Source organism: Hippoglossus hippoglossus, chromosome 15 (assembly GCF_009819705.1).
Source record: "Hippoglossus hippoglossus isolate fHipHip1 chromosome 15, fHipHip1.pri, whole genome shotgun sequence".
NCBI lineage: Eukaryota > Metazoa > Chordata > Actinopteri > Pleuronectiformes > Pleuronectidae > Hippoglossus > Hippoglossus hippoglossus.
In genome coordinates, this window is record NC_047165.1 from 14,561,255 (window position 1) to 14,573,588 (window position 12,334).

A 12,334-nucleotide genomic window follows, 5' to 3' on the forward strand; every position below is an offset into this window, starting at 1 on the left:
GCATTTACTTTGTGAATGTATGATTCACAAATAATTTAGAAAAGAAAGAAAGTCAAGATATAGCTCCCGCCCGTCACACGCTGACAGTGACTGTTTTGCATTTACACATAACGGGAGTGTAGATAATCCCATCCAGATTCTTCCTGACCATAACTCTTCAGCCGGGCACCTGCTCTACTCCGAGAAAGTTTCCCCCGCTAATGAGTTTGATGTAGTGAGCTCGTTAGCTATAACCTGAAGGGAGCTGTTCTGGCTGCGTGACGGGTGGCCCTTGCCAAGTGTGCAAAGCTTGGAAGTCACAGCAGCTGTGGCTGGAGAGGGCAGGGGCAGTGGGTGGCGGCAGGGAAAGTGCCGGAACAGATGCCTGGGGCCAGGACCTCGAGAAAAGAGCTGGAAGACGTTAGTGGGACCAGGTTAATCATTGTGCACCGGGTCCTTAGCTGTCTCTCTCTTGAGCATCCTTCGCAAAATGGCTGGTTCACCTTGGCAATACAAAGGATACATAACCGAGATTATTTTTAGGTTATACACTGATTTCAGTATATTTTCTTCTCGTCAGTTTTTTTCAGCAAACGAACCTTCTTGCGACGTCGAGGCGACGGCCCACCACTCTGCTGTGCTGTCCGTAAAAGATCTGTACATATGTACATCCATGCACGCTAATAGAGGCTGCAATGAAATGTAAAGGTCCCCATTTAATGTCGAATTTGTTTCAGACAAGCTCGGGGCTTGTTTCACAACATTAACACTTTGACTAGAAAAGTAACTTAAAAGTAACTAAAAAGGTTCCTCCACTCCAGATACAAGCAGTTAGGGCTCTACGGCCATTTAGCTTGAGGCAATCAGCTAATAGCTCCTTCATATCGGCCATGGCATACATCTGCCACTCAAAATGCAAATTGTGACTTTATGGCAATTTTTATTTTGAAGTTTCCGTAGCCAACCGTTTCTCTGCCACGCTCCCCGAGCCCAGGGTGTGTGTGTGCACGGCCCATCGGCAGCCCAGTTTATAGATTACTGGACGGAGGATGCGGGCAGTGGACGCAGCCGCCATTAATTAAAGATCCACAGTGGCTCTTGCGCCGAGAGTAACAGATCCATATACAAATGAATCACCCGGCCTGAGTCCCACAGTAAGGCTTTCCTTTTCCACAGCTTTACAGTCCAGTCATGTCCGCTGTTGTTTACCGTGCTCCAGATCGAGAATTAAACCTGAATGAGAGCGATAAATCATGGTGGGGAAACACACAAACTCTCATTGCAGGTTTATGTGTTGGAGGGGCAAGCAGAAGGAGAGACAGGGCGAAAAAAACACCCTGCAGTCCGTTAATCAAGTTCAAAAAGATGGCTACGATGTTTTTTTTTTCCCCCCGCTATTGTTTTGTTTGGTTGGCTGAAATGATAGAGGGGGCAATGATTTTTCTTTTCCCATCCTTTCGTTTTATGACCACTGCTTTATAGATAAAGGAGATTTATGATGGGAAATCCAAGGAAAATGGAGAGGATACTCTTAGGGAGCCCAGATTAGGCTACTAATAGACTAGCTGTCCTGTGATTAATGTGTCTTATCACCAGTCATCAGTTATTCTAAATGAAGAAAATCCTGATCCTGTCCAGATGGATAACACTAATTAGGCTAATTTCTTCATCAGGCCATCTTTAAATAGGTCTTCTCTGCATGTTTATGTCTCTGTTGGTCGGATAGTTTGCTTTGGCATCTACAGTCATCAGTAGGTGTCCATCTTGTGGTAGTTCGGAAAAGCAAAGATAAACTTTTCCCCACTGTGTCTTATTTTCTTAGGCACCATTTCTATCAACACCCTCCGCACTGCCTACACAGCCCCTGGAGAAAGTGAGATCCTGGACTTGGATGACAACCTCTACCTCGGGGGTCTGCCAGAGAACAAAGTGGGGCTGGTGTTCCCAACGGAGGTGTGGACAGCGCTGCTCAACTACGGCTACGTGGGCTGCATCCGGGATCTATTCATCGACGGCCAGAGTAAGGATGTCCGGCGCCTGGCCGAGATCCAGAAGGCTGCCGGGGTGAAACCCTCGTGCTCGAAGGAGCCTCCTAAGCAGTGTTTGAGCAACCCCTGCCAAAACAATGGGCTCTGTAGAGAGGGCTGGAACCGCTACGTGTGTGACTGCTCCGGAACTGGATACCTGGGACGCTCCTGTGAAAGAGGTAGGACTTTTGGTTTACATTTTGGTCCTACCCACGTCTTTGGAAGCATGTCATTTCTGTCTGGTGGGCAGAACCTGGATTTTTGTGTGAGAAATGTTGACAATGCCGCCTAATGACACTTCTTCCTCTCTATGCGGTATCTTCTGAGGTGGGAAAAAGATCACAGGAGCGCAGAAACAATTGACATCAAGGGCAACCAGCAAAATAATGGTTTTAATCATATCCATGATACATTTTTTTAGTATTCTTGGTTTGAAGGGGACCTTGTTTCAAGTTCAGGCTGAGCGGAATCGCCAAACACAGAGGCAGACAGGATGAGTCAGGCTACGTCAAGTGTTGACCGGCTGCTGCTGGACCATGTTGAGTGGCAGCTGACTGATGCACTGCTGAGGTGCTCCTGGTCACGTCCACTATTCACACTAGCCTGTAAATTGGCTGTCTTCTGCTAACCATTTGGCTCATCAAACCACTCGGTCATGACCAGACCTGGTGCAGAATACTTATCCCTCTCTCCTCCCGAGAAGAGAAATAGAAGAGTGTCACTCGGTGAACTCGTATAGCTCCGTGTCTTAGCTGGAATGCACCTGACTCTGTAGTTTATTACAGTTTTTTATTACTGTTTATACTCAAATAAAAAAGAACACCATCTCCTCGCCAGTGTTTCATATTGGTTGTGGTGGAAGTCATTGCTTTGTAACCAATATATATATATATATATATGTGTGTGTTTGTCTATGTAAGAGCCGCATTTGCTTGAAGTTACCCCCCGAGACCCCATCCTGCCTGCTGTATTTTGTTGTTACTGTATCTGTAATGTGGCTGGAAATGAGAAGCAGTCATGAGGGCACATCTTTGCTTACGAAGGCAAAGCTCAGCGTGGAGCCAGTTTTCTGCCTGCTCAGCACTAGCTTGCTGGCCCGGTGACCGGGTGGATTGCCCTTTGACTCCTTTGACTGAAATCTAGGCCGATTAAAACAACACCCAGCTGTGTGGGGGGGGGGGGCCTGATCCTTCCTGCTGTGCTCTTAGGCAATTATTCAAAAATTGGTGCTTCATGCTTATTTACATAATTAGACTGAGTTAATAAATATGTTTAATGTACAGTTCAGTCACCAAAGACATTTGCAGGATTAACATAAAATAACCCAGGACTCTGGAGCAATAAACACCAGTTGTGAAGTCTAATAGGATTTTTATTATTTTAGTTTTAATCGTTTTTTGAGTAATCACATTTATGTCGCCTAATGACATGTTATATTTTTTGGGGTATTTATGATTTAATAAGATGTCAAGCAAAGTGAATATGCAATGTATGTCTTCAGAGTGAATTCATAATGAATTTGAACATTTAACATATGCATAATCAAGGCAAAAGTCAAAGAACGAGCAGGAGCACGTGACACCGTTATCACAGTGCGATGCATCTGCATGGGAACAGGAGCCCCGGACAGGTTTTCAGCGGGGAAACCTTAGTTGGAATGCAACACGTCCCACGCAGTTACATACATGTGTCAGCTCCACTACTGCTCGAGCTTCTCCTCCTGCGCTTGAGTCATTCACCTTATAACATATTAGAGTCTACATATCCTGGGGTGTGTGGAATATGTCTGGCCGATGGAAATCTGCTGAGTCAAATGGAGGCAAAACAACACAAAAGCACGGGGCACCAAAAAGATGTTGCCTCTCTCTTTTCCCTGTTTATAAATGCAGTTTATCCACTTGTGAATGTCTAATGACGTGTGACCGCGCTTCTAAAAAGCAGAGATGTGGTTGATGCTAAGGCAGGAAATTAATATTTGAACTGAAAGACTACACAAACGAGAGGATCTAAATCCATCTCTGATGAATGTGTCAGTTCGGCCTGGTTTGGCGCTGCTCAGATTTTTTCCCACATGTGCATTTTCCATTCTGACTAATGAGTTGACAGGAATTAGGGCACAGCACGCGAGGGAGGTGGGAGTGGGCATGGGACAAAGATGGTTTCACTTCGGGAAGCTAATTACTAATCTGAAGAACTGTCTTGAATTTAAAGAAAAAGAAAAATGACTCCACTATAAAAATAAAAGCAGAAAACCTGTATCGCTGCTTTTGGAACAGCTCTACAGGAAGTGCCGCATGTTGAAGAGGTCTCCGCCGCCGTGACCCCCCCCTCTCCTCCTCCACCTCACACGCTGAGCCTCCTCTGGCATCTTGACTCCTCTGTCCAATTCTCTATTTTTCTTGCTGTCTGTGCTCTGCATACGAGACTGGCAAGAGTGTGAGTGGGAGCAGTGGTACGGAGGATGGGTCCCGGTGTGCTGCCAGCTGTTTTGATGGCTCCAGATTGCCTCTGCGCTGGTAGGATGAAGCCGGCACCAGCAGGCCGAGGAGCTGTCAAAAGAATTACCCCAGCTCTCACTTATCCATGCATGGTGTACCACCCGGTGGCAAAATATAGCTACTGCATATGGCGGAGGAGGACAAGAAGGGGAAGGAGCAGGAGGTGGAGTTTTCAGAAGAGAACCACCGAGCTATTCGCCCTATTTTGAGAGAATTTAATTAAGCAGACAAAGCAGTTTCCCCCCTTGCATCCCAAATGTCTTCCCCTTTATTGTTCCTGCAGTTGCTAATTAGCCCAAATATTAGTCTTGCAGTGTGAGGCTAAGGCAGCCTCCCAGATGGTGTAGTAGGTGCGTCGCAGCACATGCACGTATTCCCTAATGAGATATGACATACTGGCTCTCAGCGCTGACAGCACCTGCATTTCTTCACACGGAGAGTGGCTGCACATACCTGTGTTTAATAAAGGAACATGCTGGAGATCAATATAATAATAATAATGCACAAGTACGCTTACAGTGCCACACACACACACAATTTATGCAAGCAAAGATTGTGCACCAGAGTTTTTTTTCTCCATTCATAAATTCATAGCGTTTCAGTTAAATAGTGCCACAGTTGTAAAATGTCTTGTTCCAAAACACAAACCCTCGACCACAACAACAACAGAATGCATCACCGCATTATGTAAATCGCCATAACTGTAGAAACACTGGTTCTTTGAGGACATGTATTGCTTTTCAGAGCATGAAACCATTCGCCACTGGTCCGCAGCCGAAAGCCAAGAGGTGCAGGGTATTATTGCGTAATTGTGAAATGCCCTTGAAGGGGAACAGGGCTGAGTTTTTGTTGCAGTAAAACACGTTTTTAGCCGTGTCCCTTTGACAGCACACTGTGTGTTAGTCACCATTCACCACACTTGAATATAGTCACACATTAGAGAGAACTGGTTGTCTCACGCCCTTAAGCCATGAACACAGATGCGCAGAACATTGGTTGACAAAATGTGAGTGTGAGAGTAGAAATACTGGAGGATGATTATATGGGGTTATGGGCGCATGTTGAGGAGCAGAGGTTTGACCACGTTTTCAAACCTATAGCAAACAATAATTCAAGACTGTTGAAGCTGTTGAAGCTGTACATGAGAGCTTCCTACAGCTTATGATAATGGGTCTTTTTAAAAAGACCTTGATAGAACAGCATTGGCCAAACACTGAAGATTAACTTGTAAATCATTAAACAAAATGGTAATTCTCCTTTTAATAGTCTCAGTGGGGTGAGGAACCTAATTCGCACGTGCTAAATCTTTACCATCTTGGCTGTCGCTCGCGTTCCCCTCAGCAGTCGCTGAAGTTGCAGATTCCACGGCTCTAAACGGACCAACCGATCCATTTTTCTGTCTCTGCTCTCATATCGTCGCCCGACCGACGCTGTCGTATTGTCACGGAGCAGCAGACGATGAAGATGATGATGATGATGCTGCTCCTCCTCACTCCATGATGCCGTTTCTTTTCTGCGTCTCCAAAATCCACTCGGATGTCAGATCTCTTCTTTTCTCACACATTTAATAGCCAGCGAGTCTTTTTTTCCTCGGCTACTCAAAGGAGGCTGCGGTGAAGAGGACATGGGCGGCTTTGAATTATTTATGATATCTCAGAGCCAAATCGTCCTGTTTATTGTGGATGTTGAACATACATATTCCAAAAGCCTTTGGCTGTTTTTTATCCCGGGAAATGTTGGAATTGGCTCGGGCCTGGTGCCCTGACACTGTGGGACATCACAGTCCTGTGACATGCGGCTGACAGCTCTCTCTTCCTTTGGAGCCTGTTAACCTTGGGGGGAGAATGCAGCCAGAACTCCTGTCTTCACATTCCTACCTCTTGTTAGTGGCACAGCCCACCTCATTCTCCCCCATTGCTCCTTGTGAAAAATCAGAAAACAATGTGATATTTTGCTTTATCAGACAGAGGAGGGACGGTTGGTTAAGTTCGACATATATGCTCCGTCCATCCTTCTGACAGCTTCCTGTTGGGCTGTCACAGAAACTCCAGCTTCAGTCCTCTCAATTTATTTTGATATTAAACACGGGAGTGCCATTAAAAAAATGACTGGGCTTCCAGGATTGGATTTTTGACAGGTGCTCACTTTGCATTAGGTAATGATTCCCTCACTTGTCACCCTCCATATTTTCGTATATCTGTGTGGAACGTTTGTTTTTTTTAACTTCATGGCATTTTGGACAACCTCTCGTATAATCTCAGGAGAGGTGACATCTTGGATGAAATGCAATATTTACTCCAGCTGTGATTAATTTCGTCCATCTATTCAGCCTGAAAAGATTATTCATGAAAATAAATAATCTAGTAAAAAATGTTGGTTATTTATAGGCGGCGCCGTAAAAAGGTCACTTTTCTTCTTACCTTGATTCTCAGCAGGTATTTGTATTTGTAATAGAGGCAGTCACTTGACCAGACCTCGTCGACAGTAAGTAAGACACGATGCAGAGCTGACGCAGAGTCACATTTTTGTCATCAGGTTTTCTTTCTTTTTGTTTTCTCTCCTTTTTACCTTGAGCTTTTTTTTTTTGTGTATAATGGATCCTTTTTCAGAAAGGCATTTTAAAAGGAGCGGGATTCAAGCCCAAGCAGGAATTCTATACAGTGCAGCACTCAGATCTGTCACTCATTGTTTAGCAGTAATGATTTTTCACATCCCATCTTCCCAGCGTAAACATACACCACGAACTGCAGGCGGCGACTGTTTACTTCAATACGGCATGAAGTGTAGATACATACCGAGAATGAGTGAAATGCAGCGGGGGAATTCTCTCGTCGGGTCTTAAGTGCTGGCTAATGTTACAGTGACAAACATTTTTTTTTTGTCAGTATTAGGAGTTTGAACAGTTGCCCCATTTTTCCTCGTGTCTGCTAACAGTTTCCGAACGCGGCTCTTTGCTGTAGCTGCCTGGCAGGGAGCAGTTTAGCAGCGAGGACTCGTTTGTCACACGCCCCTGTCATCTGCAGCGTACCCCAGGAGGGCGTGGAGAAATTGGATTTGGGTGAGGAATGTGACGGAGTCGTCCCAGGGGAAGGATGTGACATTGGCTCTGTGTGACGAGGAAGTGGTGATATGGTGTGCATGTGTGTGTGGACATTGGAACCCTACCACCCCCACCACCGCACTCCCATCCCCCACCCCCCTGTCTCTCCAACTACTCACCCTTCTATCTGTTGCGGCTCTGCAGCTGCAGTAATGGCTTTGTTATTGGGTTTTGGTTTAGTTACACTACCGGAAATGCTGTTACAACCTCCTGCCAGCGTTAAACACTCTCCCCAGCGTTTCTCCAGACGGCTGCCTAATGCTTTGAGTAAATGCAGTCACCCTGAGCAGAAGCTCAATATTCAAGGTCCTCAGACTGTTAAGATTCTGTCACAGTTTTTTCTCCTCAGTCAATACCAATTTGTCCCTTTTGTAGTTTGCCACTGTTATACAGCTGATACAAAAAAAAAATGTGGATGCACAGCTGCCAATTACATTACCTTTTTTTCCCTTTGCAGTAGGATATTTGTCCAGGTGTCATATATTCCATTTTGAGTGTTTATTCTTCTATGTACATGTGCCTACCTCTGTTCTCTGTTTTCACTGATGGAAGCCACCATTTAAACTGTCACAGAGAAGACAGGGCTGAGACTGTGGAGGGATTTCGGGGAGCTGTCAGCTTTAGCATTCAGTCTTATGCAACACAGTTAGACGAGTGACAAGTGTTTGCACCCTGCTCTTTGATGACGTATATGTGAACAATAGGGTAAGCGATTTTCTGTCGGTGGCCCAGAGAATACTAACTAACCCAAGCCTGATGTTTTCCCCGATTACAGGCAAATCACGTACAACGCCCAAACAAAGTGATTGAACCCGACCCAAACCCGAATCCATCCATCCTTTATCTCTATCGCTTGTCCTTGTTGGGTCGCGAGAGGAACTTGGGTCAATCCCGGCTGACATAGGGCGAGAGGCGGGCTGCACCTTGAACAGCTCGCCAGCGAATCAGAGACAACATACAGAGATAAACAACCATTCACACTCACATTCCCTCCTACGGTCAGTCTAGAGACTCCAATCTGCACGTCTGTGGGCTCTGGGAAGAAGCTGGAGTACCTGCAGAAAATGTACATAGACAGAGGGTGAACATGACAACTCTACACAGAAAGAACCAGGGCAAGCTGGGATTTCAAATCCTGGATCCATCTTGCTAACCACTGACTCACCATGCCACTCCCCAAACCTGATTATTATTGTCTGACCCTGGCCTGACCTGTCGGGACCCAGTTGGGCATCCACACTCTTGTGCACATTAGGCATCACTTGCTCTTTTCTGTGTTGTATTTGTTATTTTACAAGTTGTTGGATTCATTAGTTGTCAGCGGTCTTCCTTAACAAAGTAAGGACATGTCTGAGCTCCACCTCCACACTGAGTCCTGTAAAACAGTCATTGTCCCTGTGTCCGTCAGCTCCATGGTTTAATCCTCCCTCATCCTCCGGATGCTGGAGGACAAGTCAGTCTGTAAAGGTTGCGCTGCAGTAGGCGTATCTCTGTGCATTTTTCTAACAGAAACACAATCCGCTCTGTCCCTGTGTGTTTGGTGACCTCTGAATCACAGGTCTGTATTTTGAATACATAATCACTACTTCACATCTTCCCCTCTAATGTATTTCTTTGCTCCAGCACTAAATCACATCCACAAATAAGACATCATTTTGAACTGAGCTGACAGACCCCGGGTCACCGATTTACCGTGAAAACCTCTCTCCATTCTACCCGTCCCTTATCTCGTTCTCTTCTTCCTTATCCTCCCTGCAGAGGCGACGATCCTCAGCTATGACGGCAGCAAGTTTATGAAGGTCCAGCTGCCAGTGGTGATGCACACAGAAGCCGAGGACGTGTCCCTGCGCTTCCGCTCCCAGCGAGCCTACGGCATCCTAATAGCCACCACGTCTCGGGACTCGGCTGACAGCCTGCGTCTCGAGCTGGAGAGCGGGCGCGTCCGCCTGACTGTCAATCTAGGTAACGCCTCGGACACTCACTGGCTGCTGCTGCGGCGGCAGAGTCACGTGTCAGACAGAACAAAATTAAGCTTGATAACGGTTTCAAACACACATAGTCACATACTCTCTCTCTCCCACTCACCCGCACGCTCACAGACCCAGCTATTATCTTCATATCATACACACTTTGAATAGAAGGAGATGGTGTAAAGACTTTCAATGGCAAGAGTCTGCGGATCTGCGCTCACTGCCAGCAGAGCACACAGCCACTGTTGCCCAGTAGGGAATGCTCGCCGCCCAATCCATCAACTAACCCCAGATCAACATCCATACATTGCTCCGAGGGGAGTTTGCCTTACATAGACACACACACACACACACTTACACACTCACAGCCATATTCTTTCCTGGTGTTTTTTTTTATTTTGAACAGATCCGGTTATCGTTCATTGGAGGGAGCTAATAAATCACCTGGAGAAGAAGTTGTGTGTTTTTAATATCAAACCCCCTCTCAGCTTGTGGTTACCCAATATAACGCGGCCCCTTACTTGCACCCACACACTCATTTGTTCACCTCTGCACTTTAATCATCGCAGGGTGGGGAAAGTGCACGATTGCCCAGAAAATCAGCAAATGTGTCCTAAATTAGCACAGGGAAAAAAAGACATGCCGCCGCCCCTTCCCCTCCGCCTTAAGCAAAAAACAGGAAATTGAGGTGAAATGAAATACGTGGCGTGCATGTGTGTGTGCGCGCACTTATTTGCTCGGGACAGGATTCAATGATGCCTGTGAAAAGTTTAGATCTCTCCCAAACAGAGCAGTGCCGCATAAATGATAGTCATCTATTTCTCCTTTCCACTGGCTAAACAGAGATGGGCTCCCTAAGCGGACCCGTTTAGCCATGCATACAAAGCAGACAGCCTGTGTCTGCTGTCAACCACCAGGAAGCGCGTGTCCCGCCTCGATAAGACACTGACAGGGCTCACGAGTCCGATCGTTGCAACTCCACATTTATTTTTGAATTATCTTTGACGCGTTTTTTTAAAGGTTTATTTTTCTTTTAGCCGTCAGATCTCGAAGCCGTCTTTCTTGTCCCTCCTTCAAAAAAATACAAAGCAAGAGCATTCCCTGTGAGGCTGGTGGCTGGTGTTGGTCTCTGGCTGTTTGCGACCACTTTTCTGCTGTGGTTGACAACACGCGACAGGCAGGGCCAAATGGGAAGGAAGAGAGGGGAGTTTGATCTGGGTCACCTTTCTCTGAGCACGACACCAGCTAAGCCTTAGGAAACAGAGAGGTAAAAAAAAAAAAAAGAAGAGAGAAATCCTGGCAGTCTACAAGGCACTGCTGTGCGCTAGGAGATTAGACTGTTATTGTACTGGCAGTAATGACGACTAGGCCATCATACGTCGCTGCTACTGCTGCTGCTGCTGCTGCTGCTGTTTCCACTTGTCTCCAAAGGTGGGAGAAGTATTGGAGTATAAAAGTATCAATACCATTATTTAAAATACTCAATTTTTATCTTTCTAAATCTCACTTAAGAAAGTTTGCCCTTAAATGTTTTACTTAAGTAAGTCTTGCTATCATTACTCCATCAGAAAAAAGGATCATTAAAATACACATTATGCACAGTGGTCCCTATTACACGATAATGTTATTAATATTGGTTTGTTTACATATATTAACTAATGCATTAACATGTAAGCAGTGTGTTTATATTGCAGTGAGTAGTGACATCTTCTAGAATGCATCATATTTTATAACCTGATCTTATGCTTCCTATATGAAATGTAGCTATAGCTGTCAGATAAATGCAGTGGACTAAATGTTTGTAGAATATTTAGAAGTAGAGAAGCTTCACATGTAAATTCACAAAGTATTAGCCTTAATCTAGTGAATGTGACATTGTATTAAGACAGATAGATGGATGGATAGATGAGGATCAACAGAAGTGGAGAGAATCAAAAAATACCTTCCACCTGGCCCTGTCTGACCCTGACCAAACTCTGATGCTCTCACACTGAACAGACGATCATATCCCACAATTTAACAGAAATCTCCCAGCATGCACTCAACATTCTGTTTGGCTGCAGAGAAGAAAAAAAAAAACCTGAACAATGTCATATAACCAGACCTCAGCTCCAATGATTCCCGACTCTACATGGCTGTGTTCATGTAGGCCACGCTGTGCTCCTCTGGCACCGCTGCACTGCAGAGCTCTGAACCAGCTCGCTGGGGCCACGGGTGAGAGCACCAGAGGACGGGCAGGGTCTGTGTGTGTGTCCCCAGAGGGGTGGACTGTGTGTTTTAATGATGTCTGCAGATGTAACGTTGAAAGATGAATTTATCTCTCATCTATTCTTCCCCATCTAGATTGTGTCAGGATTAACTGTACCTCCAGTAAGTCACTGTTCACCTTTTCTTCTACTTCTTCTTCCTCTTCTTCGTGTCTGAATCTGTTTCTGGACATGTCATGTTTTAGCAGTGTTGTTTACAGTTTCTTCCCCCCCCCCCCCGCAGCCAGTTTATGACCCCCCCACATTAAAGTCTCCCTAAAGCCGTGGAGTTTAATCAGTGCACTGGAATATATCTGACTTGCACCTTGCATTGACATAGACGTTACATTTTATCATACCAATTCAAAGAGTTATGGGTACATAAGAATTGCATGATAGTGCTGCTGCTGCGTGCATCAGCTGTCCGGGAGAATAATGAGCGCGAGAGGGGAGGAGAGGGAGGGAGGCTTGAATTAATGACAAACCCAAATATGGCAGCGATTCTACACACCGA

The 12,334-nt window shown here is 45.6% G+C and overlaps 1 protein-coding gene across 32 annotated transcripts in view; it reads left to right on the forward strand.

Moving 5' to 3' along the window:
* The window catches only part of LOC117775055 (neurexin-1a-like), a 256,387-nt gene that overhangs the window by 101,585 nt on the left and 142,468 nt on the right, over positions 1 to 12,334 (forward strand). For 28 of the 32 annotated variants that reach the window (XM_034607843.1, XM_034607828.1, XM_034607830.1 and 25 more), the window contains 3 exons: positions 1,802 to 2,185; positions 9,363 to 9,566; positions 11,918 to 11,944. In XM_034607843.1, the coding sequence (XP_034463734.1) occupies positions 1,802 to 2,185; positions 9,363 to 9,566; positions 11,918 to 11,944 (615 nt within the window). The remainder of the gene's footprint in view (positions 1 to 1,801; positions 2,186 to 9,362; positions 9,567 to 11,917; positions 11,945 to 12,334) is intronic. The other 4 variants (XM_034607836.1, XM_034607857.1, XM_034607849.1 and 1 more) reach the window with 1 other exon arrangement.